Source organism: Symphodus melops, assembly GCF_947650265.1.
Source record: "Symphodus melops genome assembly, chromosome: 10".
In the NCBI taxonomy this organism is placed as follows: domain Eukaryota; kingdom Metazoa; phylum Chordata; class Actinopteri; order Labriformes; family Labridae; genus Symphodus; species Symphodus melops.
In genome coordinates this window covers 16,733,001-16,750,015 of record NC_136700.1, presented here as the reverse complement: position 1 = coordinate 16,750,015, position 17,015 = coordinate 16,733,001, and the positions used below count along the sequence as shown (strand labels likewise).

The window sequence follows — 17,015 nt, the reverse complement described above, 5'->3', positions numbered from 1 at the left end:
CTGGGAGCGCCCTCTCTTTTTATTAAAGAGAGGGCCAAGAAACATGTTGAGCCCTTTGAAAAAAAAAACACATTGTGCTTGTGTGCACTGCATGTGCACCGTACATGCAGGGTGAACACAACTGATACACCTCGGGTGGGTGGGTAGTGGGAGGCTGCAAGGATGAAGATTGCATGCAATGAAACTGATAGATAGCTGTAAGAACAGAAGGGCACAGTGAAGCGCAAAGGAGACTCAATACAAACTGCAAGGTGAGAAGGAGCCTTCATGAGAATATTATAGAGATAACTTTCTGCCTTGCCAAGGAAAAAAGAAACGTCAGGGCGAAAAAAAAATCTCATTTTGTGGGAGAAGAAATATAAAATCTCACCACTGTCAATATTCAAGATGTGAAAGCTGTTTGCTTATGCAAGATAATGACTTGATCTCTATCTTTTTATGATTCCTTGGAACTCGGTTCAACTTTCCTAATTGGTTATTGTCTTTGAGATTAAGAAACAAACTCAAGGTGTTCCACCTGAGCTGACTTCCACTGAGTCACAAGGAAAGTGTGGTACAGACTGTATATACAACCACACCTGCTCCATATGCCTGCCCCTATAATGACCACATTCAGGCATCATATATAGTATTAGGATATTTATTGCATAGTCAAAGGGAAGATCTTAAAATGTATGCTATATTTTCAATTCACCTTCTTTATTCAGGGCCAGAAAGTTATTAGCTTAGTGTATGCATCCAAGTCTAAACCTCCTTTTTGGAACTTAATGTATGTTCTCTTATTTACATTTTTGCAAAAGTATTTTCTGTACCAAGAAAACATTGACATTCATTAAGTTATTATACAACCAGAAAAACGGTCTCACCTGCAAACAACAACAGTTCTGTGAGACCTCACTGGCTAAAACAAACAACAACTTTATGTGGGTCTCAGGCACATTATTCTAACTACAAGATCGATAGATAGACAGACAGACAGACAGACAGATAGACAGACAGACAGACAGACAGACAGACAGACAGACAGACAGACAGACAGACAGACAGACAGACAGACAGACAGACAGACAGACAGACAGACAGACAGAGAGAGAGAGAGAGAGAGAGAGAGAGAGAGAGAGAGAGAGAGAGAGAGAGAGAGAGAGAGAGAGAGAGATAGATAGATAGATAGATAGATAGATAGATAGATAGATAGATAGATAGATAGATAGATAGATAGATAGATAGATAGATAGATAGATAGATAGACTTTATTGATCCCGAGGGAAATTCAAGGCATTTACAATTAGCATCTCATCTCATAATTATTATACAACATCATTATGAAATTATAATGCTTTTATATATCTTTTGTTTTTATTTCTTTGCTTTGTTCGGTGACTTTGAGAAATTTGAAAGGTGAATTTAAATAAAATGCATTATTATTATTATAATTAGGATGGTCACAGTTTCCCACTACTCTCCCTCCATCTGTTTGGTGGCAACAAGCATGTCAGGCGGGATCTTCGGTATTTGAACAAAAAAAGGAGGCGTGTGTGTGTATGTAAGCTTTAGAGTAACCAGTGTAGCTGGTGGGGGTACGATTATGGCCTTTAGGCAAAGGGCACAAGGGTAGAAGGGTTCCTGACTTCCACTGCGGCCTGTTTAGACACTGGCTTCTGTGACTCATCTACATGTCACTTATGCTTTTTCTATGCATGAACAAACAGATAAGATACACTGCAGAGAGATAGCAACACTACCACCACAGGGGGAATCATAAGTGTGAATAGCTTGTGAGGCTAGCATGAGCCATCCTTAGTCATACTTCGCCTGTCGAAGCAGTAAGAGTTGCCATTAAGTTACAAGAAACTGATCCCTCCCCCCAAAAAATAAAAAAATAAATCAAAAGCAGCTATCTTTTATACAGCTCGAAACCTGGTGTGTGGTAACAAGTGATTTATCCATGCACCTGTTGTCTGGCCCTTCCCTCTCAACTGATCCAGGCTCTCCTCATTTGGGCTGCTCTCCTGCAGCTGCAGGTGTGTATATGAAAACCTTGTTAGGGGGTTGACAGTTCTGGCAGAAGGGGAGACAGGGTACTAGATTTTTTTTTAGTTATGAAGAGGCTTACTATCTGTCAACCTCTGCTATGCAGGGAGCAAAACCAGGTACAATGAAAACAAGAGATCTTTAAACATAAAAACTGCATGTGAAGTTATTCAGCAGAGTCCTTATGAATTAACTCCTTGATGTCTATTGTCTCAAATTTGCATCAAACCGCTTCCACTCAAAATGCAGCCAAAATAGTGTCTGTATTCCTCCACTGTCGCTTGATGCACTTTCAACACATACCTAGGAACCTTTTGCAAGCATTAGTTTTTCAAAGGAACAGTCGGAGACAGAACAACATCCGTTTGATGTGCTATTTATGTGCTATTTTTTTATGTAATGTTATGTGCTATTTTCAAATAAAAATTCTCAACTTCATTTAGCATCTACTTTAAAGAAGAAACACACAACAAAAAGTTATACTTGTAAACAAATTCAGGCATCAAGAGGTTAATAAAAACAAGCTAAATTTATAAATATAAATTTTTGAATAGACAAAACCTGAAGCTAATTAGATGCAGCCACTCTGCTAATACCCAGTCAACAGTATGGTACACTGGATATTAAAATGAGATTTGCCCCAGTAACATAAGGCCGACCTTATTATAATGACCTGCCCCTATATAATCCTCATTTCCTGCTCATCCAGCTTCATCATGTCTGTGCAGTAATTACACTTCATTGGACATCACAGGGAAATGTTAAGAGATTCAACAAATCTGTGATCAGTATTATAGACTAAGTGATTGAGGGTGTCTGTAGAGCCGATTACCACAGCACTGTGTGATGCTATTAAAGGCCAAGAGCTGGGTTCGCTGACCAGATAATATTGCTAATTCATGACTTTCTAATATCTCTTTGCAATATATAGCTGAAGTCTGGCAAACCTTACATTTCTAAATTATGTAATGAAACACACTGTTATGTAAATTGGACACCATTGTATATTATATTCAAACCCAAGAGCCTTGGCTAAGCACAGAGGTTTTATAAAGAGAAATTGCTAGACCAGCCTGAAAGACACATTTGTTTACACTCTACCTTTTATTTTATTTTGATGCAAACCAAATAGGAATTATTTTTCAAAGTGTTCAACAATAATTGTAACTCTTGTCCCAAATTATCAGGCTTACATTAAAGTTATAGGGGCTTGTTTTTCAAAACATGTTTATCCATTTAATTGTTATTTCCTTTTCGCTTTTTATTGCATTTTTTATTGGATACTTTTCTTTATTTAATGTTAGTAATCTGGATCTTTTTTTATCTAGCTTTTACAATCTTTGGCTGATTTAAGTAATTCATCAGTTTATTGAGTTGCTGCTTTTCTTTGAATAATCACAGCTTGGAGTTTGGGACAGTCCATCTTAATGAAAAATAAAGACATTCGAGAATGTTACCTTAAGCTTTTGAAAAAATTACAATTAGTAATACTTTCATGTCATTTACAGGCCTAAGTATAAATCAATGATGAAAAGAATGACATATTAATCAATAACAATGAAAACTTCAGTTGCAGTCAGTGATAATAATTTACATTTTTCAAACAGTATGATATAAATAAAAATAAAAATGAAATTCTTCAATTCAAATGTGTCAATTAGATGACATGAAATTGAAATGTCCTAAAATCAACAACAGTTATTAATCTATATTCACATCAAGAAGTAATTTCAAAATAAACACACATTGCTGGTGTTCAATAACCAAACCCTGTTAAATCCATACTTTGTCCCCAAAATTATTGATTTGAGAGAGAGAAAAAACAGAGGCCCAAAGATTTCATATTAGGGGGAGTCTGTTGTTGTAAGACAAAATGGGTGCCTCTGAAATTAGTTGAGAGCTCTTTTTTTCTCCTGTCATCAGCTGTAATGTCAGAGATGTGAGGATTAAGTACCAATGTCCCAGTAAAGGCGCTTTTTCCTGCCAAATGGAGGACTACTAGCTCTCACAAACTGCCTTGATTTGAGACGGACAATCTGAAGGCTACAGCATGCAGATTTGGATTAAAGGCAGTGGTGTGGAGTGCCTTGTTGTGGCCAACAGCGGAACTGCAGGAAGAACTGCACGGACACGAGAAAAAACCTGACTCAACAGATCAAACGTCGGCACATTATCAAAACACAAGTGACAACTATAAAATAAAAGTTATGCAGGGTTTTTTATGACAATATTTACATTTCAGTGGAAATCCCTATGGATAAACTGGTCAACAACAATCCCAATTGTTTAATTAAAACCGATTATTTATGAAGCAAAGCTGTAGTTTTTCAAAGTGATGTTACATGAAATTATTTAGATGTATTTCATCAACAATTTTGGATGAAGATATTAAATTGGTTATATTGCATTTATGATGAATTATCAGCTTTGTATACAATTTCACAGGCCAGTGAAAAACACACACTAACCACTGTATTCTGTGATTTGCGGTTAGGGTGAAATGATGCATTCTTTCTTCCTCTTACTTTTATACTTAGAGGCCAAGGAAGTATCTCAAAGTCGCAAGACAAAAAGGAATTGTTCTTAAATGGGTCATTCACAAGACCCAGTGCATGACAAGAAATACACCGGAAAGAAGATTTTTTTTGTGGTCACAGTCTTTCCCCATATTATTCAAGTTATTGTAACTATAGTGATTAACTTCAATGAGAAAGTGAGACAGAGAGAGAGGGAGACGGGATGAACATGTGACACTGTAACTGTGGAATTCAGAGCAAGACACTGATAGTCTCTGTGTGAAACAGGCAGCATGGCGAAGGCCTGTGACATTGATCCTGCCTTACCACTGGGATCCTCTTCCTCTCTCTGTGCCCTGTCTTAGCAGAAAATGGGACTATTGTGGTTTAAATATGAAACAAATGAAAAAACTCTGGCTTCCTAACATATAAAATAAATGTTGTCTTTGACATAGACCATCATGTAATGTAATATTTGCATTATTACTCCTAACCAAAGCAAGAGCTGAATTTACTAAGCCTATTGTGCAGAACAATCGCTTACCAGCAGTTTAGGCTTGAGCAAGGACGGAACTACAGAGGCATGTGATTGCTTTGGTCATTAGGCTGATTTTGAATATTTTTGATGACTTTGCCCTAAGTAACTCATTTATTTGACTGTATACAGAAAAGTCAAAACACTGCTGCGTTTGGCTACTGAAAAAACAGCATATGTCAGTTCTTAACATCATTAGAAGCTTGTGTACAGTCATCGAGTGCATTAGTATTTTGAGACTTGAATATAGTTTTTTAACAGTATACCGGTGGCATTAGGTAAAATGCAACTGAATGGATAGGTATTTGAATATATAGCAGTGTGGAATATGTGATTGAAATATGAATGAAGTTTACACCATACAACCCAAAAGCATTGGATATACTTTAGGATCATCTCAAAAATGGTTAGGAACAAAAAAACAAAAAAACAAAAAAACAAACAATGCAACAATTGTAAATGGCACAAAAACACAGCCTACATCTAATGAGAACTTATTCAAACGACCCCAGTCTTGGTACAGTAGAATTCAAGTTGTATAGGAAATATACAAGTGTTACTGAGAATCATATTTTAAAGGGTGTAACTTTCAAATTCTCTTCAATATGTACCATTGTAAGTAATCACTAGGCTGCACGAAGAGCAAAAAGAAGGCTTTTGTCTACAATGCTTACATCAAAAAGACTTGAAAACTATGATGTAGGCCTAAACACACGATAATTTCCTCTTCTTTTTTTTTGACTGAACAAAGACTATACCATAACAAGATAATCAAAGGCTGTGACCAAAGTACAACTAATTAATTTTTTATTGCAGATGCACACAAAGTAAGAAATCCGATCAATCAAAAACTAATAATGAAGTAATGTTTTTTGTCACACTGCTAAAAGGACAGACCACCACCACCCAAACTATTGCTAATTGCTGGTCTGGCGTGTTCTCATCAATTATTGTAGTGGTTGCAGTTATTAAAATTCATGGCTTGTTTGATTTCATGACTGTTCATCCAGGATGTTTTTGACAGAAGCATCAAGTCGAAAAAGTAACACCGACAATTGGGCTGCGTTGGCTTAGAAATAAGAGGGATCGTAAACTTAGGCTATAGTAGCATGGAAACAGACACACAGGCTAAAGCTTATACAATTGTAAATATTATGATTATTATTTAACACAGTTGTGTTGTTTTATTTCGAGAAATGTTGAAGTAGTTATCTTCCACTTCACCGCAATCAACAAGAATTAGGAGCTACAACAGGAAAGGTTCAAGTAGGCAACGCTATTTGCTTATGTTTTTTATCTTAAATGTGAGAATTAAATGCCCTGTTTTTCCCCTCATATAATTTAGTTTTTTTCAAAACATCTTCCAGGTGTAGCCTGGAAATCTCAGCTCACACACCAACAAGCGTCTATAGCGATACCTTTTATTTTGAAAGTTTATATAACCGGAAGCTAAGCTGTTCGTTTCGGCATGCTTGATTCATTGTAGGAGTGGATGAAGGAGCGAGCCCGTAAAGTTCAGCGACTGTAGGCAAAGAGTTGAAGTCAGTGGCAGTTATTGTGTGTTAACATGTCAGCATGTTTAGCTTTATTTGACAGCGAAGAGTCATTGCTTCCATTATGACGAACTCCGCGTTGATGGCGTTTTTATGATGGCTAAACTTAAAACATAACCAAGGAAACTTAGAGCCAAGAGCTGCGACTTTCGCCACTTTCCTGTCATTGCTATAGAAACAACATGGCAAACAGTAATACTCTTGTGACAAGGGCATTTGCTTTAAGTTTATATTTTGTAGTATCCAGGTGTTCGTTATCTATACCGCTCAAATTCTATCCAGGGAAGTATAATCTGTCCTCGGCTGTGGATTTGACTCCTCTGCGACAAGTCCTGTCTGATGGAAACGGCCTCTCTTTGGCCTCAGATCCAACGGGGACCGTGAACTTTCTGGACATGGTCAATAACTTGCAAGGAGACTCTGGAAGAGGCTACTACATAGAGATGTCCCTTGGCACTCCTAGCCAACAGGTACTTTAAAGTGCATGAAACACATGCATCATTATCTTGTGCATCAGATATCTGATAGCATTTGTTTGATTTATCTGCCTCCTACTTTATCTGTAGAACATGTATTTGTTGTCCTTTTATTTCTTTAAGTTTTTACTTCTTTTTTTGAGTCATAGTATTCATAAAAGGTCATGTGTAAGTTTTAAGTCACTGGTGACAGGTCTGATGTATGAAGAGGAGAACCACCATGTGATCCAACAAAGGAGGCAGGATGTGAGAGTGGACTGGGTGTGTTTGTTTCATCAAAGGGCTATAAAAAATATCTGTCCATGCAATATCTTTAACTTAAGTTAAGTTAAGTTTTCTTACATTACCCAGCAGAAACAATAGTGGGATCATGGGAAGAAGACCCCCCCCCCCCCCCCCCCCCCCCTCTCTCTCTCTCTCTCTCTCACACTGTCCTTGTTGTAAAAAAAAAATTCTGCTGTTTATTTCCAGGCCTGTCTTAAGGAACCATCAGTGTAGGACAGTTTATTGGCTGTAGGGAGCAGCAGCTGGCTGAAGTCTTTTGGGCCGTGGGGTTCTGTAGGTAGACTACATCCCCTCTCACATGCACTCACATGATGCTGCCTGGGCAGCTGACGGGGATTATGAGGCTCCTGGGGAGCAAAGAACAGCCCTGAAATAAAAACAAAATAAAACAAAAAACACTTTCAGATACTGTATTTGCTACTTTTTTGATTGGATGGAATATGCTTGTCGGATACGCTTAACATTTTTCACTCCTCATTATGTAAAGTGTCCAAGAATTATTTAAGTGGACTACATTTTTTTGGAATACTGATTCTCCTCACACACGTATGCCGAAGGGGGGGGTTAAGGCTACATGTTGCCATTGTGTTGTAAGTACATGAGTTTGAAATGGAGTTTGAATGATCACAACAGGAGGTGAAGAGATCTATGATGTCTCTGTTTTATCAACAGAAGAAGTAAAGAGTGAACTGTAGTGTGTATAATACCAAGGCACTAAAACCATTTTCTTTAAATTATCATCTGTTTTTTTTAATGCCCAGCTGTGTTTCCCAAAATGACAGTTGAGAAAAATGTCAGTGTCAGGTGACTTGTTTTTCCTCACAGCCTGAGGAAGCTCAGGAGGAAGTAAACACAGATGTTTTTAAACAAACATTTCTTTGAAAGTTGCATTTTTAGAAAATAATGTGGTCTATTCTTGCAGATTGGGTCATGTTTGTGATATAAATATATGAAGATAAATGATAATATAGTTTAATGAAGACATATTTAAATATGTATATTCCGTGGACATCATTTATACATATATAATCTACTGAGAGACACTAAAGCATCAGAATCGTATATTCCTTTTTTTTTTTCAAAGGTTTTGGAATGGCAGGAGTTTCAATGTGCAGTAGAGATAGAGGAGACAGTTTCCCCTCATGATAATCCTCCCTCTTTGATAGTCAAGCTGTTGCACAGTGTGAGCTGAGTAAATTACACAACCTTTTTATTCGTTATTCATGACAGCAGAGCTCAATCCACATTGGTTCAGAACGCTACAACGTCCCGTAACTCAATGCTGTTGAGAAACACTCTTAATATTATTCCAACCAAATGACGATGTGATTACAGGGCCGTGGTGTTAAATGAGGCACCATTCAAATGAGGCACTAATTGCCGCATCTGTTAGCATATGGCACAGCCAGACTGAAGTGTCGACTGGAGAGCCTCACATCTGCTAATTGGTACAAACAGGTAGCAGATGCACGTTGCCGCCATGGAGCCATTGCCAATTAGGCAGTAAATGCTCTACTGCAGGCTGGCGCAGCAGTGGGGGAAGCAGATTTGCCTGAGGCTCAGCAGCTGAGCTAAGGGAGGAAAGTGTAAGGGAAAAGAAAGCTGGTGGGGATAAAGAAATGCCCAAACTCCCCCCTCCTTGACCATTAGGTTCAAGAATGTTCCAATAAGGCCTGTTTGGCAGGTTCAGGCCGTGTTTGAATGGCCTGATGCCATCTGCAAGACAGCGGTAGGTTTACGGAAGGCAGAGTCACAATGGTGGAGCCAGTGGGGGGAACTGATAAGCCTGACTCATGCAGATAGACAAACAGGTACTTCCTGTGCTATCTAAGTATTGCAACATTATCTTTAATTTTCAAGCTGTTTCATGATGACCTGACCGGAGCGTGACAGAAGCTTTTTACGAAGAACGATTATGACACTTGTGGTTTCTTTGAAAATGCACGTTAAAAAAAGATGAACACGTTTTGCTAACATTTCTGTTTTTCATGGTTTGTTCGATGAGCTCGGGAGCCACTGCTTTCTCTGTTTGTCGATAAAACACTTGAATGACTAAACTTCTTCCTGCTGTTCTGGTTTGTCGAAAAACACGGCAAGCCTCAGAGAAGTTAATAGATAGATTATTGCTGTAATGTTTGCGCCTGTGTCTCTGGAGCTCAGTGAACACTTTGTGTTGTTATAGAAGACCACTGTAAAGATCTCTTTGTTGGGAGTCATCAGGTGGGCTGTGGGGCATTCAGTTTATGAGCCGTCACGGCGAGGAATGCTCACTACAGAGTGTTAATGTGGCCCGTGCTCACTAGTTTGAGGTGACAGAAGTCTTCTGGCTAATTAGTTCCTGTTTGTTGACTTGATGCCTGGAAGATAATATTATATCAGTGACGTTGGCTGGTGCCAACCATGCACATGACACATACCATGTTGGGTCCCACACTCATGTTTGCACTAGAGGCTATGTTTGACTCTCAGATCACACATAAGAAAGCTTTTATGATAGAAGTGCAGAGTCACTTGAGCTCTATATCGAAGCTATTCACACCAGGAGGCGACACTGAAATGTTTGTAAATTACTCAGATTAGGGATTTTTTCATTCCTAAACCAAGTTCATGTTTAATGTCCTGCTAATGCCAAATCCCAGGAGATGTTGACATAATCATATTATAAAGCAGCTTCAAGGTGAACACTTAACTTCAGGTTTGAGTGAAGTATCCATGACATTAAAGGCTCTGCATTAAGCTGACAATTAAAGGTGTTTGTTCCCCTCTTTCACATGTAAGTATTTAATCAGGTTAACTCTTAAGGAGCAAGAAGACTCCGCAAGATAAACACTACTTTAGTGGATTATGTTTATTTATGACGCATATGGGACAGAAACTGTTGACTGAAGTATGTTTTAAATCCACCATAAAGATAAATGTGGAACCACCCCTAGACAAATTCAAATTTCCAACTTCCAACTATTTCGTTCTGCTTATTTATTTATTAATTCTGTTTTATTTCCATTAAGGAAAGTTGTTAGTCTCAGAATTTAACCTTGTGTATATTGCATTTTAAAAGTTGGAAGTCCTCTCATTAGTGTTGAAAGGCTGTCACTTTTTAGGCTGAGCCTCTGAGGATCTATGTTTTAGGTTGGGCTTGTCTTGTTGACGACTGTCATGGTTTTTGAAAACCTCTGTGCTTTGTGTCTTTCAGCTGAACATCCTGGTTGATACAGGCAGCAGTAACTTTGCTGTGGCAGCCTCTGCACACCCATTCATTACTCACTACTTCAACACTGCGCTGTGAGTGGCTGAACATTGTCTGCGTTCATCACCCACTGTGGTGGTATTCTTTATGTAAATCCTATGTATTTCATTTTTATTTTTATTTGAAGTTCAGTTTCCACTCATAGAGTAATCTGTTGAGGTAACCACTCCTTAATTGAAACATTTACCTCAGCATCAAAAGCATTTTTTTCTTCACATCTGGGCTTCTTCCATTATGTTCAGTTCCTCTACATATGAGTCAACTGGACGGTCTGTGGCGGTCCGGTATACCCAGGGCAACTGGGAAGGTGAACTAGGCATCGACATAGTCTCCATCCCCAAAGGCCCCAATGGAACCATCATCATCAACATAGCTGCCATCCTCACATCCGAAGGCTTTTTCCTTCCAGGGGTCAACTGGCAGGGCATCCTTGGACTTGCCTATCCCATGCTGGCCCGGGTGAGAGATGCTCAAAAATGTGAATATTATCGTCGCCATTTAAACTCCTGTTTCAGTGGTTTCAGATGCTGAGTTAAGTATCAAAACCAATTCTGAAAAAGAATGATTTTAAATGCGATATATTGCAATATTTCTGTGTAATTCAGTAAATTTACTACAGTATATGGATTGTGTAAGTTTCACAAACATGTTAATTGCAAGGATGGATAAATGCACACAAAGAGGGAAAGTAAGTGAAACTATGACATCCGGTTTGATCAAGACAATCAGTTGGTTCTGCTCACATTTAAACTGTCCCACATGTATTTCTATTCACTGAATAACGTTTCAAATTGCGATCTTATCTTAGAGTAGTCATGGACATCTCACATGACCTCAAGAAACTTTCATGTTCGTGTTGTTTTTAGTAACCAGCAGAATAATGTTTGGATTTCTTTTTGTTGCCCTGAGATGCTCTTCATGAGTTTAACTTACAGGGACATTTTAGAGTTGTATTATCAGACTATTTCTAATTAACACAAATCTTCTGTACATTTAATCTTTAAATTAAGTTAGTTGATCAAATTCAAACGTTACTTTGACTGGGTACAAAAATCATTGTTCTTCTTGGTGGGCAGCCAGGCCGCTCTCTGGTGTGCGGCTGTGTCCTCACGGCAGGTAATGAAACGTTAAAAAATCAAACTTCCTCAAGTGTAGTCGAAGCACATTTTCAAAATATAATATGCGTTGTATTGCTATTTCAGTTCAGTAATAATAACATCATATGTTTGTTTGATAGATGCACAGACCCAACAGGCTCCAGCTCTCTCTTAATGTCCGAAAAACAAGACTGATGTCGTCTTAAGCCTGCATAATAGATTATTTTATTCAAACCTGACTAAAGTAACCTATTGACTCAAACAGTGGTGATTGAGCGGCAGGTCTGCCCACACAGGTCACTTTGTGCTTCTGGTGTCCCCTAAGTTTTTAGCTTCATCTTGCCTGAGGGCAGTTTGTCATGGTAACACAACACTGACAAAAAGCCAAACAACATCCATTTTGGTGTTAAACATTAATATCATGTAATTTCAGGGGGATTTTTATGATGTTATACTCGGCTGCAACTTTAGTCATCTAAAATCACAATCCCAGTTACAGAAATATGTTTTTATGTCCAAATATTTCACTGAACTTGTACTAATTCTGCTACTTTGGCAAACAGAACATACATTAGGTTACACTCGGTCAGTCTCTTGCAATTACACAAACTAAATGCTTGAAATGCAAATGTAAACGTTCAAACGAATCGACATGGGTTAACGATTACACATTACTTGTCTCTTAAATAGCCCGACTCGTCCGTGGAACCCTTTTTCAACTCTATGGTGAAACAGCTGGGAATTCCTGACATCTTTTCGCTCCAGATGTGTGGCGCTGGCCTGTCAGCCAGCAGCACAGCAGACTTGGCAGGAGGCAGTCTTGTGAGTGGTTGGGAGAGGCTGCCTTGGGGAGGGTTTCTGATGAAATGTCCATATACAGTGAAGTTGTTTTTAATGTGTGCTAAAAGACAAAGACTTTTCACCTTAACATACTCCTAGTTGAATGACACCGGCTTCATATTTTGTATGTTTATGACACAGTTTAGTTAAAATGTCAGAATGATAATTGAAGCATCAGAGTTACGTGCTTCACTCACAGAGGATTGCTCTCCTCTGAGAAAATCAATTCTGTGTCTTCGGATCAGACATACAGTAGCAGCTGAGCACATTTAGAAAGATAATGGCTGGCATCATCCATACCAATGTGGGTTCTCTTTTGGAAGCCAAGTCTAGTTAGAATGACTTTAATTAAGCTAAGACAGTATCCTGCTGAGCAGGTCTGTCACTGTTACACAAACAGCCTAGGTGCCTCGCTTGCTTCACCATGTGTCGCCTGATACAGGCAGATGGATAAAATGGCAGGGTGCTTTTGTGTTTTTTTGCGTGTATGGCATGCGTGTGTGTGTGTGTGTTTTGGCATAATGATAAAAGATGTTGACAGTTTGATATTCTAAGTGTAACTGTGATTATTTCCTCATTCAGATCATGGGAGGGGCTGAACCAGCTTTGTACTTTGGGCCAGTGTGGTACACTCCTATAGTAGAGGAGTGGTATTACCAGGTTGAGGTTTTGAAGCTGGAAGTTGGCGACCAGAATCTAGACTTGGACTGCAGGGAGGTAAACTTCAAACCATGCTCACCCTTCTCTACACGGCCATTAATGAAAAGCCGGAAATCTGCTCTGGTTGTTCAGTAATTATTCTTGAAGAATTTATTTGAGCAATGTTACAACAAGGAAATCAAACACTAACTCTGAAGTAACAATGCAAGGGCATTAAGACATTGTTTGTGGTTGTGTAAGAACTTCCTCATTTTTTGGTTCAAGGGCCTGAGCCAATGGAGACAAACCCTACTTTCACTCTTTCTCCCTTTCTTTTAGTACAACATGGATAAAGCTATAGTTGACAGTGGGACAACACTGCTGCGTCTTCCTGTCAATGTCTTTAATGCTGTGGTAGCAGCCATCGCCCGCGGCTCTCTGGTAAGCTTAGAAAATAAAATATGTCAAAGCGTAAGAGCTGCAGGCAAAGATAAAAAACATTAAGACATTGTAGATTTTTGAGAAATGTCCTTTAGTTGCTGCTTTGACAGTGTATGATTTGGATAAGTTACTTCTGATGGTCTCGCGACATACAGTAACAACCTCTGCCATCGGCGTGTGAATATGTAGGTGTGACCTGCGGTGTAAAGGCGCCTTGAGTCGTCAGAAGACTAGTAAAGCGCTAAACAAGTCCATTTATCATTTAATTACAAGTCAGAAAATTACAGAGAACAACAAAAGCTGTTTTGGTTGTTCTACGCTGATGTGTTTTTCCTTCTTCTTGCATGTCTCTTTGGCTTTCATTCTCTTTGGACCAGATCCAGGAGTTTTCTTCAGGGTTCTGGGAGGGCACAAAGCTTGCCTGCTGGATGAAAGGAGAGACCCCTTGGAGATTTTTTCCAAAGCTGTCTATCTACCTAAGGGCAACAAACACAAGCCAGTCGTTTCGAATCACCATCCTGCCACAGGTGCCTCCAAACAAAATGAATCTGTCCCCTTGAGTTTCTACATCGACCATTCAAACACAAACACTCACTGGTCCTTTTTTGTCTGTTTATTTGTGTATTATCTTACAGCTATACATTCAATCAATCACGGATGTGGACGGCACTTTAGATTGCTACCGGTTTGGTGTGTCTTCCTCATCTAATGGCCTGGTCATAGGTGCTACTGTTATGGAAGGCTTCTACGTAGTTTTTGACCGAACCAAGCGGAGACTTGGCTTTGCACTAAGCAGCTGTGCAGGTGAGGCTTCAAACAATGTAAAGACAGAAACAAATGAAATGGATTTTATGATTACAATTAGTCTGCCAATTATAAAGGATTTATTCTGTATTTAGGTGTAAAATGTCATAGTCTTATCAACATTTTCATCGGCCACAAGGATGACAAAAACTAAAAAATGTCAAATACGTTGTTAGTCTCAATATTTTCTATTTTTAAAGTTTGTATGTGTGTGCCTATAAATAACAGCAGACAATACATTTAACACAGGTTTACACATGAATCCATTGCTTTTTAGTGTGACTTCAGATCGATGAAGGTATCAAAGGTCGGGAAGAAAAAGTGTACAAAAATAAGGAAGATCCAACTCAAAGAGTTGACCTACAGAGAAAACATGTTGCTTTATGATTGTTCGTGGAGTGTTCATATAGTATTCTATATTTGAGATGTTTTAAAGGGCTGATGATAGTGTTCCAAGGCTTCAAAAAATGAAGCTCTAGAATTAATTTGTGACTTACAGAAAAATTAACTTTGCAAAGTGTAATGTAATATAAAGGAAAACTCATCCTTGAGAAAATCCTCCATTATGCCATAAACCGGTTGAACGACAAGAGTTACTTCCTTTTGCTTCTGTGTAAATATGAGCTCTGACAAGGATTCCCAGTCTCACATAAAAGTACAAAGATCACTTTTGTTCAGTTGTAGGCCAGCTTCCTTGAAGCAAATGTAGGCTGAAGGTTAGGAAAAAGGCTTGTGACAGTAGAAGGCCTTATTTCCTTGGATGGCTGGTAAAATCGAGACAGGGAACACTCCCAACAAGTAAATAGTTCCTTTTTTTTATTAAAGCAGAAAACTCAAATTCTCACTGCTCAGTTTCTGATAGTTAAAGACAACTGGAGCTGCTAATGCCATGGAAGTGTAAACTTGTAACACAGTTTACTTACCCGTTGGTCATTAAGTTTTTATTATCACAAGAGTAATAAAAAAAACTAAAAAAAAAAACTCTCATGTAAATTAAAAAAAACACCCTCTTCATCTGTCAGTCTGCCTTTTTTCATCCATTAAACTTCTAGATATTTTATTCAGGACTGTTAAACACTTTAAAGATGTAGATATCCATATGGATGGATATGGATTTTTTTTAATTATTATTTCTTGGCTGAACACTCGATGTTGGGTTTCATGCACTTTGAATTTTATTGTCCACTTCTGATTTTGCTCACCAGGTCAAAACTTAACTCTGTTACTATCTGTCTTGTGTTTCTCTGCAGTGAATGGAGGGGTGGCTCTGTCTGAGATCGCAGGGCCCTTCTCAGCTGCAGACGTGGCAACCAATTGCTCTAGCGGGTCCCTGAAAGAGCCTCTTCTCTGGGTGATCTCCTATGCCCTAATGGCAGTCTGCGCCTTTGTCCTCATCATCCTGCTACTTCTTTTAGTCCTGCCCTGCCGACGCAGACACCACTCAGGGGAGATAACAGATGAGTCCTCACTGGTTCGCCATCGTATCAAGTGACTGAGGGGAAAGGGACAGGCAGATAGGGTGAACAGACAAGTGGACAGTGTGCAAGACCCATCTACAGCAGTGGAGAAAGGTGCTGGGCTTGGGCTGCAGCGAACAGTCACACTCGGTTCTGACTGCCTGACAGAGTTTAGACTGAACTAATCAGGATGCCCCATGGAGGTTGAAAGAGACAGATCAATGGCCTCTTGAAGGGAAAATCCACCTCCACCCTAAAAAACCTCCTGAAGTCGAATGTTGCAATGACGTATTCACTATGTCAATGTATCTTGTTGCATATCTTTCTCGCTCTGTAATTCTGTTCACTGATAATTGGTTATATTTCACTCACTGGTGCATTTTCGAACAACATTTCTGAAAGGCATAACACCTTTTAAATGTGCCTTTACAGTTGATAGTCTTCCACCAACAGCTCTTTTTTTTATAAGAGCCAATGTATTGCTGTGATTAGTAAAGACATGTTTCGAGTGCCATATTGTATTGCAGAGTTAACCCTCACATCTCATATGCAGTTTAATGATTGCCTGTGTGTGCTGAAGTGAAGAGGAAATCTGCCCAATCAGTCCGTCAAAATTGAAAGACTATCACTAGTGAGAAACGGGTTTACAGCCATGATTGTGCCTCTCATCTGACTAGAAAGACAAAATGATACACAGAACCAGTAGTATGAAGCTTACTGTTGAATTGCACTTTGTTTTTAAAGTCAATCAAAAGCATAATATGAATCTAAAGATCAATCATTCTGAATCGGTTTGGAAATTTGTTGTTAATGTAATTTTGCTAATCCAATATACAACTAACTTTTTATTTAATTCTCTTTGAAAGTGATTGTATTATTATTGCAAATCTTTGTTTTTTAGCCTCTAGAGGTTGAATGATACATATTCATACTGTTCATTGTATAAAGACTAAGGAACAACATGCTCCTTTTAGTTACCTGTGGAATACAGATGGCTCATCAGCAAAGCTGACTGATCCATGAGCACTAGGAAGTTAGTCTTTTTACACACTGTCAGCTAAGTCAATAATACAGCACATAAAACCAGTTCCACT

The 17,015-nt window shown here is 38.7% G+C and overlaps 1 protein-coding gene across 3 annotated transcripts in view; it reads left to right on the top strand.

Moving 5' to 3' along the window:
* The window catches only part of bace2 (beta-secretase 2), a 168,000-nt gene extending 151,379 nt beyond the window's left edge, over positions 1-16,621 (top strand). Inside the window, exons 1-10 of one of the 3 annotated variants that reach the window (XM_079354380.1) lie at positions 6,521-6,623; positions 6,918-7,105; positions 10,590-10,678; positions 10,886-11,102; positions 12,431-12,562; positions 13,163-13,297; positions 13,559-13,660; positions 14,038-14,187; positions 14,296-14,464; positions 15,715-16,621. In XM_079354380.1, coding sequence (XP_079210506.1) covers positions 7,031-7,105; positions 10,590-10,678; positions 10,886-11,102; positions 12,431-12,562; positions 13,163-13,297; positions 13,559-13,660; positions 14,038-14,187; positions 14,296-14,464; positions 15,715-15,956 — 1,311 coding nt within the window. In that variant the 5' untranslated portion in view covers positions 6,521-6,623; positions 6,918-7,030 and the 3' untranslated portion in view covers positions 15,957-16,621. Of the gene's footprint in view, positions 1-6,520; positions 6,624-6,685; positions 7,106-10,589; positions 10,679-10,885; positions 11,103-12,430; positions 12,563-13,162; positions 13,298-13,558; positions 13,661-14,037; positions 14,188-14,295; positions 14,465-15,714 lie in introns of those variants that run through there. The other 2 variants (XM_079354381.1, XM_079354379.1) reach the window with 2 other exon arrangements.
* The last annotated feature ends 394 nt before the right edge of the window (positions 16,622-17,015 follow it).